General features: G+C 39.7%; 1 protein-coding gene across 2 annotated transcripts in view; it reads left to right on the forward strand.

Moving 5' to 3' along the window:
* The first annotated feature begins 225 nt into the window (after nt 1-225).
* The window catches only part of septin8a (septin 8a), a 38,726-nt gene continuing 25,595 nt past the window's right edge, over nt 226-13,356 (forward strand). For both annotated transcript variants that reach the window (XM_023429430.2, XM_023429432.2), the window contains exons 1-4: nt 226-386; nt 9,518-9,632; nt 9,927-10,122; nt 13,115-13,301. In XM_023429430.2, coding sequence (XP_023285198.1) covers nt 357-386; nt 9,518-9,632; nt 9,927-10,122; nt 13,115-13,301 — 528 coding nt within the window. In that variant the 5' untranslated portion in view covers nt 226-356. The remainder of the gene's footprint in view (nt 387-9,517; nt 9,633-9,926; nt 10,123-13,114; nt 13,302-13,356) is intronic.

Genomic DNA, 13,356 nt, shown 5'->3' on the forward strand with positions numbered 1-13,356 from the left:
ACCTGACCGCTGCTATTAACTATGTTTGCCGACTTCTTTTCATACGACACAAGCTACTCATCAGTGTTTTTTACTCATATCGACTCCCAGCCTTAGTCAAAAATAAGAAAAGAAACGCTTTAGTTTGCCCGACCGAACGAAGGTGAAGCGAAGTAGCAGGGAATCCTCTTGTCACCTAGCTAGCTGGTAGCCTCCCTGTCCAGTTACCAGCTCTCTTCCGTCTTGTGTCCCTCTCCTCCCGTCTCTGTCAGCTCAGCTCAGTCAGTAGTTTGGCAGGCTAGCACGGAGAGACGAGGGCTGCTCCCTTTCGCCTCTGCTCGGTCTGCTCAGCACACCAACACCATACATTCCGCACCATGGCTGCCACGGACGTTGACGTATTTTCGGTGAGTGAAAGCCACGGCACTCCTTGCCGTTTCTCCCATCTTTTTGGAAGCGAAAACATTGCAGCCACGGGGAGTGCACGGTTGCGATTAGTAAAAGTGTGGGTGTTAGCTGCCGTGTGTGGGTATGTAGCTAACCAAGCCTCCCCCTCCCGCTTTTGAAGCCTGTGATGTGGGCTCAGCCGAGATGGTGGAAGTGATTGCTGTGATGGTTTCTTTCACTAAAGACAAATTAAGACAACGGTGTTATTTTGACTGTATTAATGTTGCGTTTTGTAACGTTTATTTCTGTATCTGTAAACATGTATGCGTTGCTGGGCATATGGGTGTAGGGTATGGCACCATTAAACTGTTTACTTGACGTTATCAGAAGTGGCTATAAACACAACACAATAAGGGAATGTACGTTACTGTATCATGTAACAACAAATACAGTGGTTAGCTAGCAGATCAAAATACTATAAAATAGGATATCGCCGCTGTAAAGTCACTATTGTGCACCACAGACACAATTGAAGATGTATTAATTGTATTTTCATGTTGTAAAACTGCAATATTGTTTTGAATTACTAGATAGCAGTTAGTACTGTATGATGAGACTCAGTCCTGACAATGTGTTGACATGTGTTTCCTTTTAACTTCTTGTTCAGGGGTGCAAAATTGAACTTTTGTTTGACTCATAATGTTATATTTACACCTAAGGCAATGCCAGTTTTACCAGCCAGTTGCTAAACAGGCTGTGGCTACTTTGCTGATGGCCTGTATTTCTCAAGGCAGTACCTATTGCACATCCCAGTAGTAGGTTGGGCATAGGAGTAGATGAGAGTGGAATGCATCTTGTAGAATATTCATAGTGACAAGCCCTGTTGTCAGTCAGGTATAATCCAGTAGGTACAGTATCATGATACCGGCCAGAGAAAGTGCATTAACATGTAGGCAGCTCTTTACATCAAGAATTTGCAGACTGTCACACAACAAAGCGTGTATTAAGGAAAACTAATATCATAGTGACAAAGGAAAACGCACAGGAGGAGATTTAACAAGGGTGATTAACTTTTTGGCAGATCCTTGAAGAGATTCTTGGGGTGGTGAATTGGACAGTAAGGAGCACTGAGCTGCAGGGATAAAAAGATTAAGAACACACTCCAGGCCACTCCTTCCACTTATTGGTGTAACACATGTCTGCAAAGAAAGGAGCGGATCCAAAAATGAGGATGCAGTGGATATTGCACAGTTGGCATTTTCTTAAATCAGGATCATGTCCAAGAAGGGGTACAGGTTGCAGAAGATATTGCAGACGAGCAAATTCTAAAATGTCTCTTTTGGAATACAAAATTAGAGGGTTGATTAATGAGAAAATGCTGAGAATGCAGTGAAAGAAGCCAGCGTCAGGAGCAGCATAGTTGCCTGACTCTCTAACTTCCTGTCTAACTTTCTGAACTAAGTGAGACCATATTGAACAAACTGACGTGCGTCTGGCAGTTTGTGTAAAGGGCACGCTGTTAATTATGTGCAGCTATTGATAGGGATGTGTGGTTGGTTGCGTTGTTGGCCCACATCAATCCCAATCCAATGGAAGCTGTAGCTTTGGGTTAACTTTCTAGGCCAGAGCCACTCGAGGTGATCAATATAGCCAACAACTTCCATTGTTTTTTTTTTCACCCACTGATTGCACTGAGTGTGTAGCATAAAAAAGATGCTATTCAGTTAAATGGTTATGTAATGAAATGGCCTATAACGTATTTAGCATGTACAGTGCTTACTGACCCTGAAGAGTATTGTCGCTCCTATGAGGCCTGGATGCATGAAATTAAATTAGCTTCATAAAGTGCTTAAAGGCAAGACACATGGAATAACAAACTATGGGAGAAGATGCTTGTACTTTAAAAGAGTTGCTTTGCTTGTTTGTGCTGATTTATTATTCACATATTTGCTCTAGTTATAGATTTATTCACTGATTAATCAGAATAAATCTGCATTTGCTCATTTTAAACAAGTCTTAGGACTTAAAACACGTTCCTTTACATCTTACATCTTACCACTGCTTTTCCCATGTTGTTCATTTGTATGTTGATGAGGTCAGATTGTAGGTCAGATTTACTCACTGTTATGTGTCAGTGTTGTGTTAGCTTTACATAGAACATATAGGCCAGAATCGCCTAGAGGCAAGTTTGTCAAATCCAGTATCGTAGATGGATAATGACAGCTGAGCTCCAGCCTCTGTGCTAATGAGTCAATATCCATCTATAGAATAGGTTTGAGTTTTCTCGAAGACAAACTTGTAGCTCCATATTGTGATGCTTACATAGATACTTTATAATAACTTGCATACGTTCTTTTACTCGCACGTTACAAGGATCCATATTTTTTCCTTGTGTTCAGTCTGTGATTAAATCAAGTTCACCTCCTCCATGTTGTCTTTTCCAACAGCATTCAATAATGAGCATAACTAGTCTAGATCTCGCAACAAGAATGTATTTTATCTTACTAAGCACGTATGAAAGCTTTACATGCATGTGAGAGAGAAAAGCTTACCAGATCCAGGCAGGTTTTGCCTCTAATCCATAAAGACTTTTAGCTTGTGGCTAATAACATAACTGACAACTATAAAAATATCTGTTTTTTTTTTTTGAGTCAGACTATTTTTTGTCAGTTCAGCGATAGTAAAGAAATGGTGTATATTTGAAAGGTTCTATAAAGATGAGTGTGCTGTACATCTGTCTCGTAAAATGGTTCCTGTCTTCTCTCCCGTCTGCCTCACTCATTTCTTTTTGTCTGTCCTGTTGGGCATAGATGAGTGATAAAGCTGAGCAGCAATGTGACCATACAAATGTTGTGCATGAGTGTGAGACAAGATGCATTTGATAAAACAATGATCAGATAAAAACTTTTTTTGTAATTGTATATCTATGCTTGTGGATTCCTGTGGATTGCACACGTCATCTGCATCTCAACCGTCAACATTTTTTACCATTACTACATCGCCGCCAGCAAAACTAGCAGCAGGAGAACAGCTACAGCACACACGGGCAAAATCTGTAGGTGTGGATAGTGCTGACAATATTGCAAAAACAACTTAACCAAGTATATTTCTTGTATGACGACATAGGATAAGCTGTAAAATCCTTGATAATGAGCATTAATACAACAAAGCCTCTCAGATCTCAAAAGCATGATGTGTCAGTCCACACACAGTGACACTTTAGGGCACATCAAGCTACACTTTCAGAAATCTACATGACTGTCATTGGACAGGAAGTACTGAATGTGCATGTGGGTTTGTCACTGAGGTTTTCATGTGGTCTTCTACCCTCACGGATGCTAAGTAATATTTGGCCTGCATCGGCAAAAAGCCCCCAAACTGACATCCGTTTGTGACACCAAATAAAGCTTATTTGGCTTGCAGAGAGTACACTTTAACAGCTAAACTTAGGCCCAGTTTCCCAATTTGTTAACCTACTACAACAGGCTAATGGTATGACCCATTCTTCAGCTTAGCTCGAGGCACTCACAGGTCTCAGTTTAAATGTAGATTCTATTGTCCAGCTAAGTGCAGGATATAAAGGCAAGTCAGTGCCATTACTGTTCAGTATTAGATCGTGTCACGGTCAAATATATACAGAAGTCAAGCCACAACAATGACAATAAGACAAAATATAACAACATTTTCAGTAAAATATTTTTGCAAATAGCATAGAAAACTAATTAAAGTCCAAATCTAGTCTAAAACTACCAGAACCCAAGTCAAGATAAAGACATCTCTGTATCAACTGAATGTTTTAATATAAGTAGTTAAACACAATGTGTCAGAGCCCAAGGTGACGTCTTCAGATAGCGTTTTCTGTCAGAATAAAAGTCAAAAAACGCATATATTGAATTTACAGGCACATAAAACAAAAACAAAGAGTAAAACATCGCATTCGAGAAGCTGCAACTAGTGAATGTTAGGTATTTGTGCTTGATGAGTGATTAATAAGTGATAAGAGAAAAAAATCATTGGCATTTGATCTGGCCTCGAAAACTGAATGTGAAAACCAAACCAGTTCTACACAAAGTGCACCTCAAGTTACTGTAAATATTTGAAGCCTTTTCCAAGGCCTTTCCTCTGTGTATGTCCCCACACACGCATCAGTTGCAGCAGTAGTGTGTGTCTCAGCCTGTCAGGTTGCTGCTGTCTGTCAGGTGGAGGCTCACTGAGGCAGACACCAGCTGCAAATACAAGTCAGACACAGGTCGGGTGGGGATTGAGGCCTGAAGGCGAGAGGGAAGCTGAGGAGGGGATAAACAGACAACAGTGGTGTGTGAAAGAATTTCAGGTCACATCAGGACTATTCGCTGAAAACGTTTGTCTTTGAGGTGATCTTGGTTTTGTCCTCAGTTATGTCAGGTTGAATCTCTGCCACATATTTATTTAATCCCTTGGGAAGCTGAGTGCCTGCTTATTTTAGTGACGTTTGATATGCTTCAGGTTATTGTTTTGAGTTGTAGTTTTAAGACTGGAATAGTGCTGAAAAGATTAGTTTTATTAGTTAATCATTTAAGTGTCTTCTCTCTTTATATCTGGGGAGTTGGTTGAGAATACTAAGGAATTTACCGGTGTCACTTTGGGCTGTGTGGAATTGTGGCCGTCTTCTTGCATGGACCACAGCTTTTCAAACTGTGAGGTGCACCACCCCCAGGGGTGGGTGTGGGGTAGTTAAAGGGGAAGCACAGAGGGACAGACATGAGCCAAAGATACTACATACGGTGAATTTGAGTCTGTGCATCCATGTAGTTGTCTATACCGCTGGTTTAGATTCGTCGTTTAAGTCATTAAGATTTAAGAATTAGCTTTAGGAAATGGTGATGGACATTTTTCACAATTTTCTGCCATTTTATAGACTAGTCTATCAGTGATTTAATCAGAAACATAATGGGAAGATTAACACATACTGAAAATAATCATTAATTGTGACAGCTGACACTAAATTAATTGTTGTGGGGTTAAAGTAAAGTCTACACAGTAAAGCACACAGTATATCTCAGTGGCGAGACATACTGTGACCACACTGTGGTGTCATCGTGTTTGCCGCCCTGTGTACCTGAATATGTTCTTGAATGTTGACTATAAATTGTAGACATTTACCAGTGGTAAATCACATTTTAAAAATACTTTTAAAACTTAAAATAATGCTTCTGAAGTGAAGCAGCTAAATGCAGTTCAGCCATTATTAATTTCAGTATTCACACCTTTGCTTTCTCTTCTGTTGAATATCAAAATGTCCTCCGTTTAAAAAAAAAAAAAAGGCCTATTGCTGACAAGCGGTACACATTAGCCAGCTACAAACGCAAAGCACTGTGAACTAGCCTATATGATTTGTGCCTCATTTCACTCTGTGCAGCCATTTCCTGTCGGCCTGGTGATACGGTGGCCTGGGGACTGTGTTGTTTCCTCACGCTGGGACAGTTACTCAGAAGCTTTTCATTCCTGTCATACTTTATGCTGCTGTTCTTCTCTTCTCTGAACTAGCTTGAGTGGGTGGAAAGAAAGATGCCTCCCTAATTGCTCTCGTCTGTTGGTTATACATCCTGTACTTGTTAATGGGTGTTGTTATGCTTTTGTCAATAAGTGTAAATGTATTAAGAACATTGAAGCATTATTGATGAAATCCAGTCAGTTTTGAGCATAAGATGGAAAAGTCTTAATTTATAGTGAATTATAATCTTTCAGCCAAAGTAAAAACAGGACAATGACCAAAAATGGAAATATGTTCTCACATGACATTAGTGATTAGCTGTGGCTCTCACTTTCTATATATACATGAATACATAGGCTAAAATTAAAGCCATGTCTATTCAGTTTTTATTTTTTCTGCTATTGCTAGGCAAACATACTTTTCACTGCTCTTTTTGCAGATTAAGATTTTCTTCTGTGATATTCACTGCACAAATCTGCTTGTTGGCAAGTCATCTAATGACTTAATCTAATGAAAGTTAAGTAAGTAAGTTAGTTAGTTAGTTAGTAAGTTAGTCTTATTTTCTTTCTAATTCAAGTGCAGTCAGACCCAACCCTTTTTCAGTGCATTTTTATGACACAATTACACAGGCCCATTTAATAGATGTATAATGTAGCATTGTCAAATAAGCCATTTAGTGCCTCCTTTATTAGGCACACCTAGTCACTCTAATGCTAAACACCTGTCTTTACTAAGCCCATAATGTTCTTTTTTTTTGCAGACACTGTCAGAAAGGTGGTGGTGTTGTACTGGATTGCATTATGTTGAGAGGTGTTTTTTATTTGCAGTGCATTACAGCACAACCGCTGGCCACAAGGACAGTGCTAAAGCATATAATTTAATTAACACCTCTATGACTGTGTCAACAAAAACTAAAAGTTATAGGCTTCACTAAAGAAGACTTTATAGCACAGCAGTTGTATTATATTCCATTAAATGCTATGGGCTACCTGTAAGGAAATAGACACCCACAGGAAGTATTTTCACATGGTTGTATTGCTAGTTTTATCAGTAACAGATCTGAGTACGTCTTCCAGCACTGAGCCCAACACACACACACACACACACACACACACACACACACACACACACACACACACACACACACACACTCACACATTCAGTCTGTGAAGTCACAGCTTGGGGAGTTTGTGTCCACGTCTGCAGCTCTTTTTTGTCTGATCCTTAAAGATAACACAGTTGGTCAGGTCTGCGTGCTCTTTTCATAGCCCTCAGTCACAGAGCCATCTGCCTCTTATGTTTCACACACACACTCACACAAAGATTATGTGCTACTGACAATTTGGTAGTGTAGGTCAACCCTCAATTATCTCATGAGTCAGGATTTTTGTTATTTTTTTGAATCTGAGAGTGTCATCATTGTGGTTTGGTAAGTTTGGAGAAATTTCCACAAAAACAAGGTTTACAAGGTCAAAGTACTCTTTAAGGCTGATTATGACATAAGTTTACCCCTGACATTGGCCATACTTTTGTAAAGGCCCAGACATGTTTTTAGTAAGCACCATGAACTTCCAGAAGTAAGCTCATGACTGACTGGAAATGTAAATTTCCAGACGTGCAGCATAAGACAAAACATTTTCCCACTTTTGTCAAGGTGCCCCTGAGCAAGAAGCCTTTCCATCAACTGTGTGCAAACTGTGCAGCTGCTGCCACATGTGAAACTGGATACAAAATGGGGTGTTGATGGAAAATGAGCACAGAGGCCTTTATTTATCCTTGCCCGGATAAATAAAGGCAAATATAAATTATCAGCTTCTCTTATTTTAAACACAGGAATCCAGAGAGTCATTGCACCGGTTTCCTTCCAGGCATGATACCAGAGGCCACACCCTCCCCCTCCAGCAATTTATCCAAATATCTCCATGAGCTTCATTCAGTAAACTGAATACCACAGGGAAGCATTAATGTTGTTTTAACAAGCGCTGAGTTTTGTAGTGAATAACAAACAAAGAGTGACCACTGCCTCTTCCTCATCCCTGTAAACCTGCTACTGAACAGTACAAACATTACATTCATTTTGCAGATGCTTTTGTCTAAAGTGACTTGCAATAAGTGTGTTCAGTCACAAAAGGAATGAGAGCTAGAGAGCCACATCGCAGCACTGAAACCTTTGAAATGGAGCTTTTATCTTTCATTTAAGCATCAAATTGAATGTTTTCTGTTTCTGACAGTGGCCGTCCTGCTACCTGACTTGCCATGAAACATATGTCTTCGTTTTGCTGAATGTTTTACAAACAGCTTCACTTGAAGCACAATTATAGCTTGTATAGATTTTTTTGTAATTGAACACCTGTGTTAATGGACTGTAATAAACTCACAGCACGTTGCAGCTTGGCTCAGTATTGCCTAGCTTAGCTCACGTCAGATTACTTCAGCTGTGTTGCCTGACACATTAAGCTCTTTCTCTTTTTTTTCCCTTTTACTTACACACACGCACACACACACACACATACATACATACATACATATAAATATATATATATAAATATATATACACACACACACACACACACACACACACACATTGCTCATCCTATATTGTGTGGTTCAATCAGGTTTATAACTCATCTGCTGTGTATGCAGAGCCTGTCCCCACTCAGTTCAGTACGGTCAGGCTGCATTCAGCTGAGCTCTGCTCTGCTCTCAGGCTGCCTGCGCTCGGTGACATCAGCCTTCAAATATGCAGTCCTTCGTGGCTGAGCCAGACGAGCTCGGGTGGCCCCATTCATCTCAAGGTGCTGTCTGTTCCCGTCCTCTACAGCTCTAACACACTCTTCTCTCCTCACTGACTGCCTCTTCTTCTTCAGTCAAGATGGGTTAGATAAGGGAGATCAAAGGTGAAAACGCTTACAACCCAAAAGTACCTGTCTGTCTTTGGTTTGCTGTAGATCAGTAATCTTTGTGCTTTTAGTTCCAGGATGCTCTCCCTCCAAATGCAGATTGATTACAGTGTTTGTGCATGGTCTTTGCAATAATTTACAGTAGCTGTGGTGATTGGAGATAATTTTGTCTTGTCACACTCACTTTGATTGTTTTGGAAAACATGATGATAAAGGGGCTAAATTAAGATAAATGGTTTCATCTCGTGTACTCATTGCTTGTGCTGTGGCTGTGGTGTCAGTGCATCAGTGCTGAAGTTAAACAAAGGAATAGCTTTGAAACATTTCTGTGACTGATGTGTAAAAAAACTGCAGAACATTTTTTTTTTTTTTTTACATCCTTCAACTTTATAAACAACTTTTATTCCCAACTGAAGATATTTTCATTTTCCATACTCTGTATTAAATCACTGAATCAGCTCATTTCCCTGGTTGTTTCTTTTAAAGTGCATCTTTGTGTGGAAATGACTTTAGTTGCTCATGCTTTCCGAATGATTACTCTTGAAGCTCATCCTCGCTGCAGGCCCTGATTACCTAACTCATAATGTTAGTTGATGGGTTTTACATCTGCAGAATGAACAGAGGGTCTTTGATGTTCATTTGCATAGGAATGTGAAGGTTTCAGCTTCTCTACCACCCAACACTTCCTACCTCTGACTAATGTCTTCCCCTTGTGTTTTCCACGTATGCAGGAAGGAGTTTTGATTCTTTTTGTTTTGTTTTTGTCTGTGTTTTTCAGAACGAAGAGAAGCGTAACCTGAGCTTGGGCGGCCATGTTGGATTTGACAGCCTCCCTGACCAACTGGTCAGTAAATCGGTTACACAGGGATTTTGTTTTAACATTCTGTGTGTAGGTGAGTACAAACCGACAGCCGTGTGTGCAGTGTGTGTGAGAGACAATGTGTTGCATATGGCATACAGTTAGCAACTCATGGAAATGCCATGCTGTAACTACTGAACATTTCTGTATTTGTTTTGTTTTCCCTCTAGTGTGTTTTTCCTGACATAAAAGAAATGCACAGGCCTCTCGCTTGTGTTGCAGTAAAAAGCCACGTCTGAAAGCTGATGAATTACTCCCCGGTGACTTAGTACTTTAACTCTCTCTTTCTCTCTCTCTCTCGTCTCTCTCCGGTTCCTTCTATCCACAGGGGAGACTGGTATTGGCAAGTCAACGTTAATGAACACACTTTTCAACACCATGTTTGAGAACGAAGAGGCGAGCCATTATCAGAACGGCGTGTATCTGCGGCCGCGAACTTACGACCTGCAAGAAAGCAACGTCCACCTCAAACTGACGATTGTTGATACTGTTGGCTTCGGTGATCAGATCAACAAAGAGGATAGGTGAGGACGATGAAATGATAATAGATAGTGATAAGACAGTGACATGACTTCATGGTTGACAATTCCTTGTAATCATGGTTTTTAGAGATGTGTAGGTCAAAAGACATTCAGGGAGTTCAGTTAAAACTGTCTATAATACAAGTAACCTGTTTCAACATCAGATCAATTACTGTATTTCAATAAGAAGCAAGTCCTATGTTCAGGTTAGTCATTGAAATAAAACAAAGAAAGGGATTTTGAATGATAAGAAAAAATATGTATATTGTAGATGTCTCAAAATAAATCCATAGATATTTCTTGACCTGCTGATCACCAAAATCATACTGTCCATGGTTTGAATCAAGCTGTAGGAAAATTTAGATGACTGTAGAAGAAAAAAAAAAAAAACATGGTAAATCTTACAAACAGTACCATTTATTGGCTCAGGACTGTTTTAATATAATTTCTCATAAACAATAATCATATTGTTCCATAAGGCAAATTCCTTTCCATCTGATAGTCAGAGCACATGCATGAAATATATGTCTTTTCCATCTGACTCATGACTGGAGTAACAACAGATTTTCCTGTCAATCCTTATCCAAACCCTACTTTCTAGTTGCAAGATGACAACGCCATAGTTTTGCCCAAATTAGATCCACGTTGCCTAGGATACAAATGAGAGAAACAGACACAAACTGATATCAGTCCAGATTTCTGCACATTTTGCTTTTCTCAGTAGGATGGAAACAGGACAAAGTGGGACTGTTGCAATAAAGAGGAAATAGTTGATTTGTTTTTTTTAACATTCAGCTGTGGAATGGAGTGTTCATGTTGTGACCTAGCCAGCAAGCAGCACTCTCACGCCCTTTGATAGCAGCTTTCTCTGTTGGCAGTATAAACCGACATGCTGAAGGACGGACTCCTGCAGCAGACTGTAAATGCACACTGAGAGAGCTTCAAAAGGTCAGGGTTGATGCATTCCACAGAGAAGATTGAAGATAGATGTGAAGGGAGACGACAGATTACTATAAACATGCTTCCAGCTGAGGATTTCGGTGTTGAAAAGTTGACAAGATTACCAACAAGTATAGTTGGCTGCTAATTTAGGTAATTATCAACAGTGTACATGAACCATGATAATGGTTAACAAGAGGATTTTTCTAGTAAGCAACAATTTTAGTTTATTGGTGTCACAAGTTGCTCATTCATAGGGCAAAGATCTGTCTGATTCATGCCCCTAACTATAAGTTTAACATGACAACCTCTGTAATTTCCTTCTCTAGTGTTCACATTGTAGCAGAGCACTTGTACTGTAGCAGGCACTTCATTGAAGATACGAACGTGTGGGTTACACTTCAGTCACTTTGAAACAGTGGGGGGTCCCTGTGACTGATGTGGAATCAGGAGGTGATTCAGATGTTTGACATTGCTCGGTGCACAATTTTGCTTGTGAATCCTGCCATTGCCAGTGTGAGCTGAAGGAAATGTGAAAGCAGAGGTGACACCAGCTGGAACCAATGAGGCTGAGGTTGGTGGTTTAGCAGCCAAGTGTCGCAACACAACATACGCATTGCACATTTGTCTGGGAACTACAGCAAAGTCTGTTTCAAAACATAGTTCTGAGGTTGTGCTGGTAGAATTGTGAAAAACGAATACGTTTTAATTGAACATTTCAAACATAGATTATCTCAACAAAATTATCACAACTACAGAGGTTTGTTGTCTGAATATGCTAACAGGTAAAGTGAGAGCTAAGCTATGACTGTGAGACTCGGTGACTAATAAACCACAAGCATTTCACAAGAAAGACACTTTTTTTTATTTATTTACTTTTTTTTAATTTTAGGCAACCATGATGCAGTTTATGTGGCTGACTTCTAATTGTCTTGTTCTCATCTCTCAAAATGAACCGAACTATAAATGACTTAAAGCTGCAAACAAGCTTTGTGAATGTGGCCTAAAACATCTTTGATCTTTGAACTGTCTCATGACCCTCCCACTTAGGCTGGTGACTGGTGTGGGGTTTACTTACGTTAAATACAGCATGCAGGGATCAATGGTGCTGCTGCATTAACAAGCATAATTTGTCATTTGCATGAAAGGATATTTAATATTTCTTGATATTTCAACTTGATAATTGCTGTAGTAGGGAAGAAGTACAGAATCAGACAACACTTCTGTTCTGACCCAGTTGAATTGCGTGTCTTTTTTTGATTCCTCGATGCTACTTGAGGTATGTAACAGTGAATCCAAATGGAAAAACTGAAAATATTCTCTATGAAACAAAAGCAAGTGGCAGTGTGTTAATCTCAAATTAGGAAAAATTATTGTATTCATCAAATCTATAAGGTTGGATAATGTTTTCAAATATTTTCAGATTCAGCAAACCTGCATGTCTCTACAAGGTGAAATGTAATAGATTTTTTGAAATACTGTATGCTTTAATATAAGTTAGGCAAATCTACTATAGAAAAACAAATTGTAGTATCTGGGGGGGAAAAGTTATTTTCCTTGCCTTCTGGTTATTGTCAAAGTTAATATCCTGTAGCAACGCAGGTCATTTACAGCCTTGTGGATAGCCAAAAAATATAAAGTGTAAGACTACGCATGCAAAGTGCACAAAAGCAAATACTACACTGCTACAAACTGTTTTCATACTGCTTTTTCTTAATTTTCATTGATTTACTGTTGATACTGTTGGCTGCAAAGCCCAGTACAGCACTGTGAGAGAAGGCAGGATGTTTTGCAGCCACTGTGATTTGTTTCGACCAGACTCCCATAAGCCGAACGCAAATTTCATGCAGCACTAAGCTGTACAGCTCTAAACTGATCTTGGCATAGACTCAGGTCACACAGTTACTGAAAACATAACTGTCTCGGTTCATTTCCTGAGCGACAAGTTCATATTTCCTTTTATACTCATTACTAATGCACAAATGAGAGGACAAATGTTTTTCTTTTATCCTCGGAGACATAAATCCTAACAATTTCTCTTCGGCTGTCTCCACAGTTACAAGCCCATTGTTGACTACATCGACACTCAGTTCGAAAACTATCTCCAGGAAGAGCTGAAGATCAAACGCTCACTGTTTAACTACCATGACACCAGGATCCACATCTGCCTTTATTTCATCGCCCCGACAGGACACTCCCTCAAGTCTCTGGACCTTGTCACTATGAAAAAACTGGACAGCAAGGTACACACAATCAACACGCAAACGCACATCCATTTACATACTATGGTCTTCCCTT

The sequence above is a fragment of the Seriola lalandi genome, unplaced genomic scaffold (assembly GCF_002814215.2).
Source record: "Seriola lalandi dorsalis isolate HSWRI2012SDOR001 ecotype SW California unplaced genomic scaffold, Sedor1 jcf7180002054893, whole genome shotgun sequence".
Classification (NCBI taxonomy): Eukaryota; Metazoa; Chordata; class Actinopteri; order Carangiformes; family Carangidae; genus Seriola; species Seriola lalandi.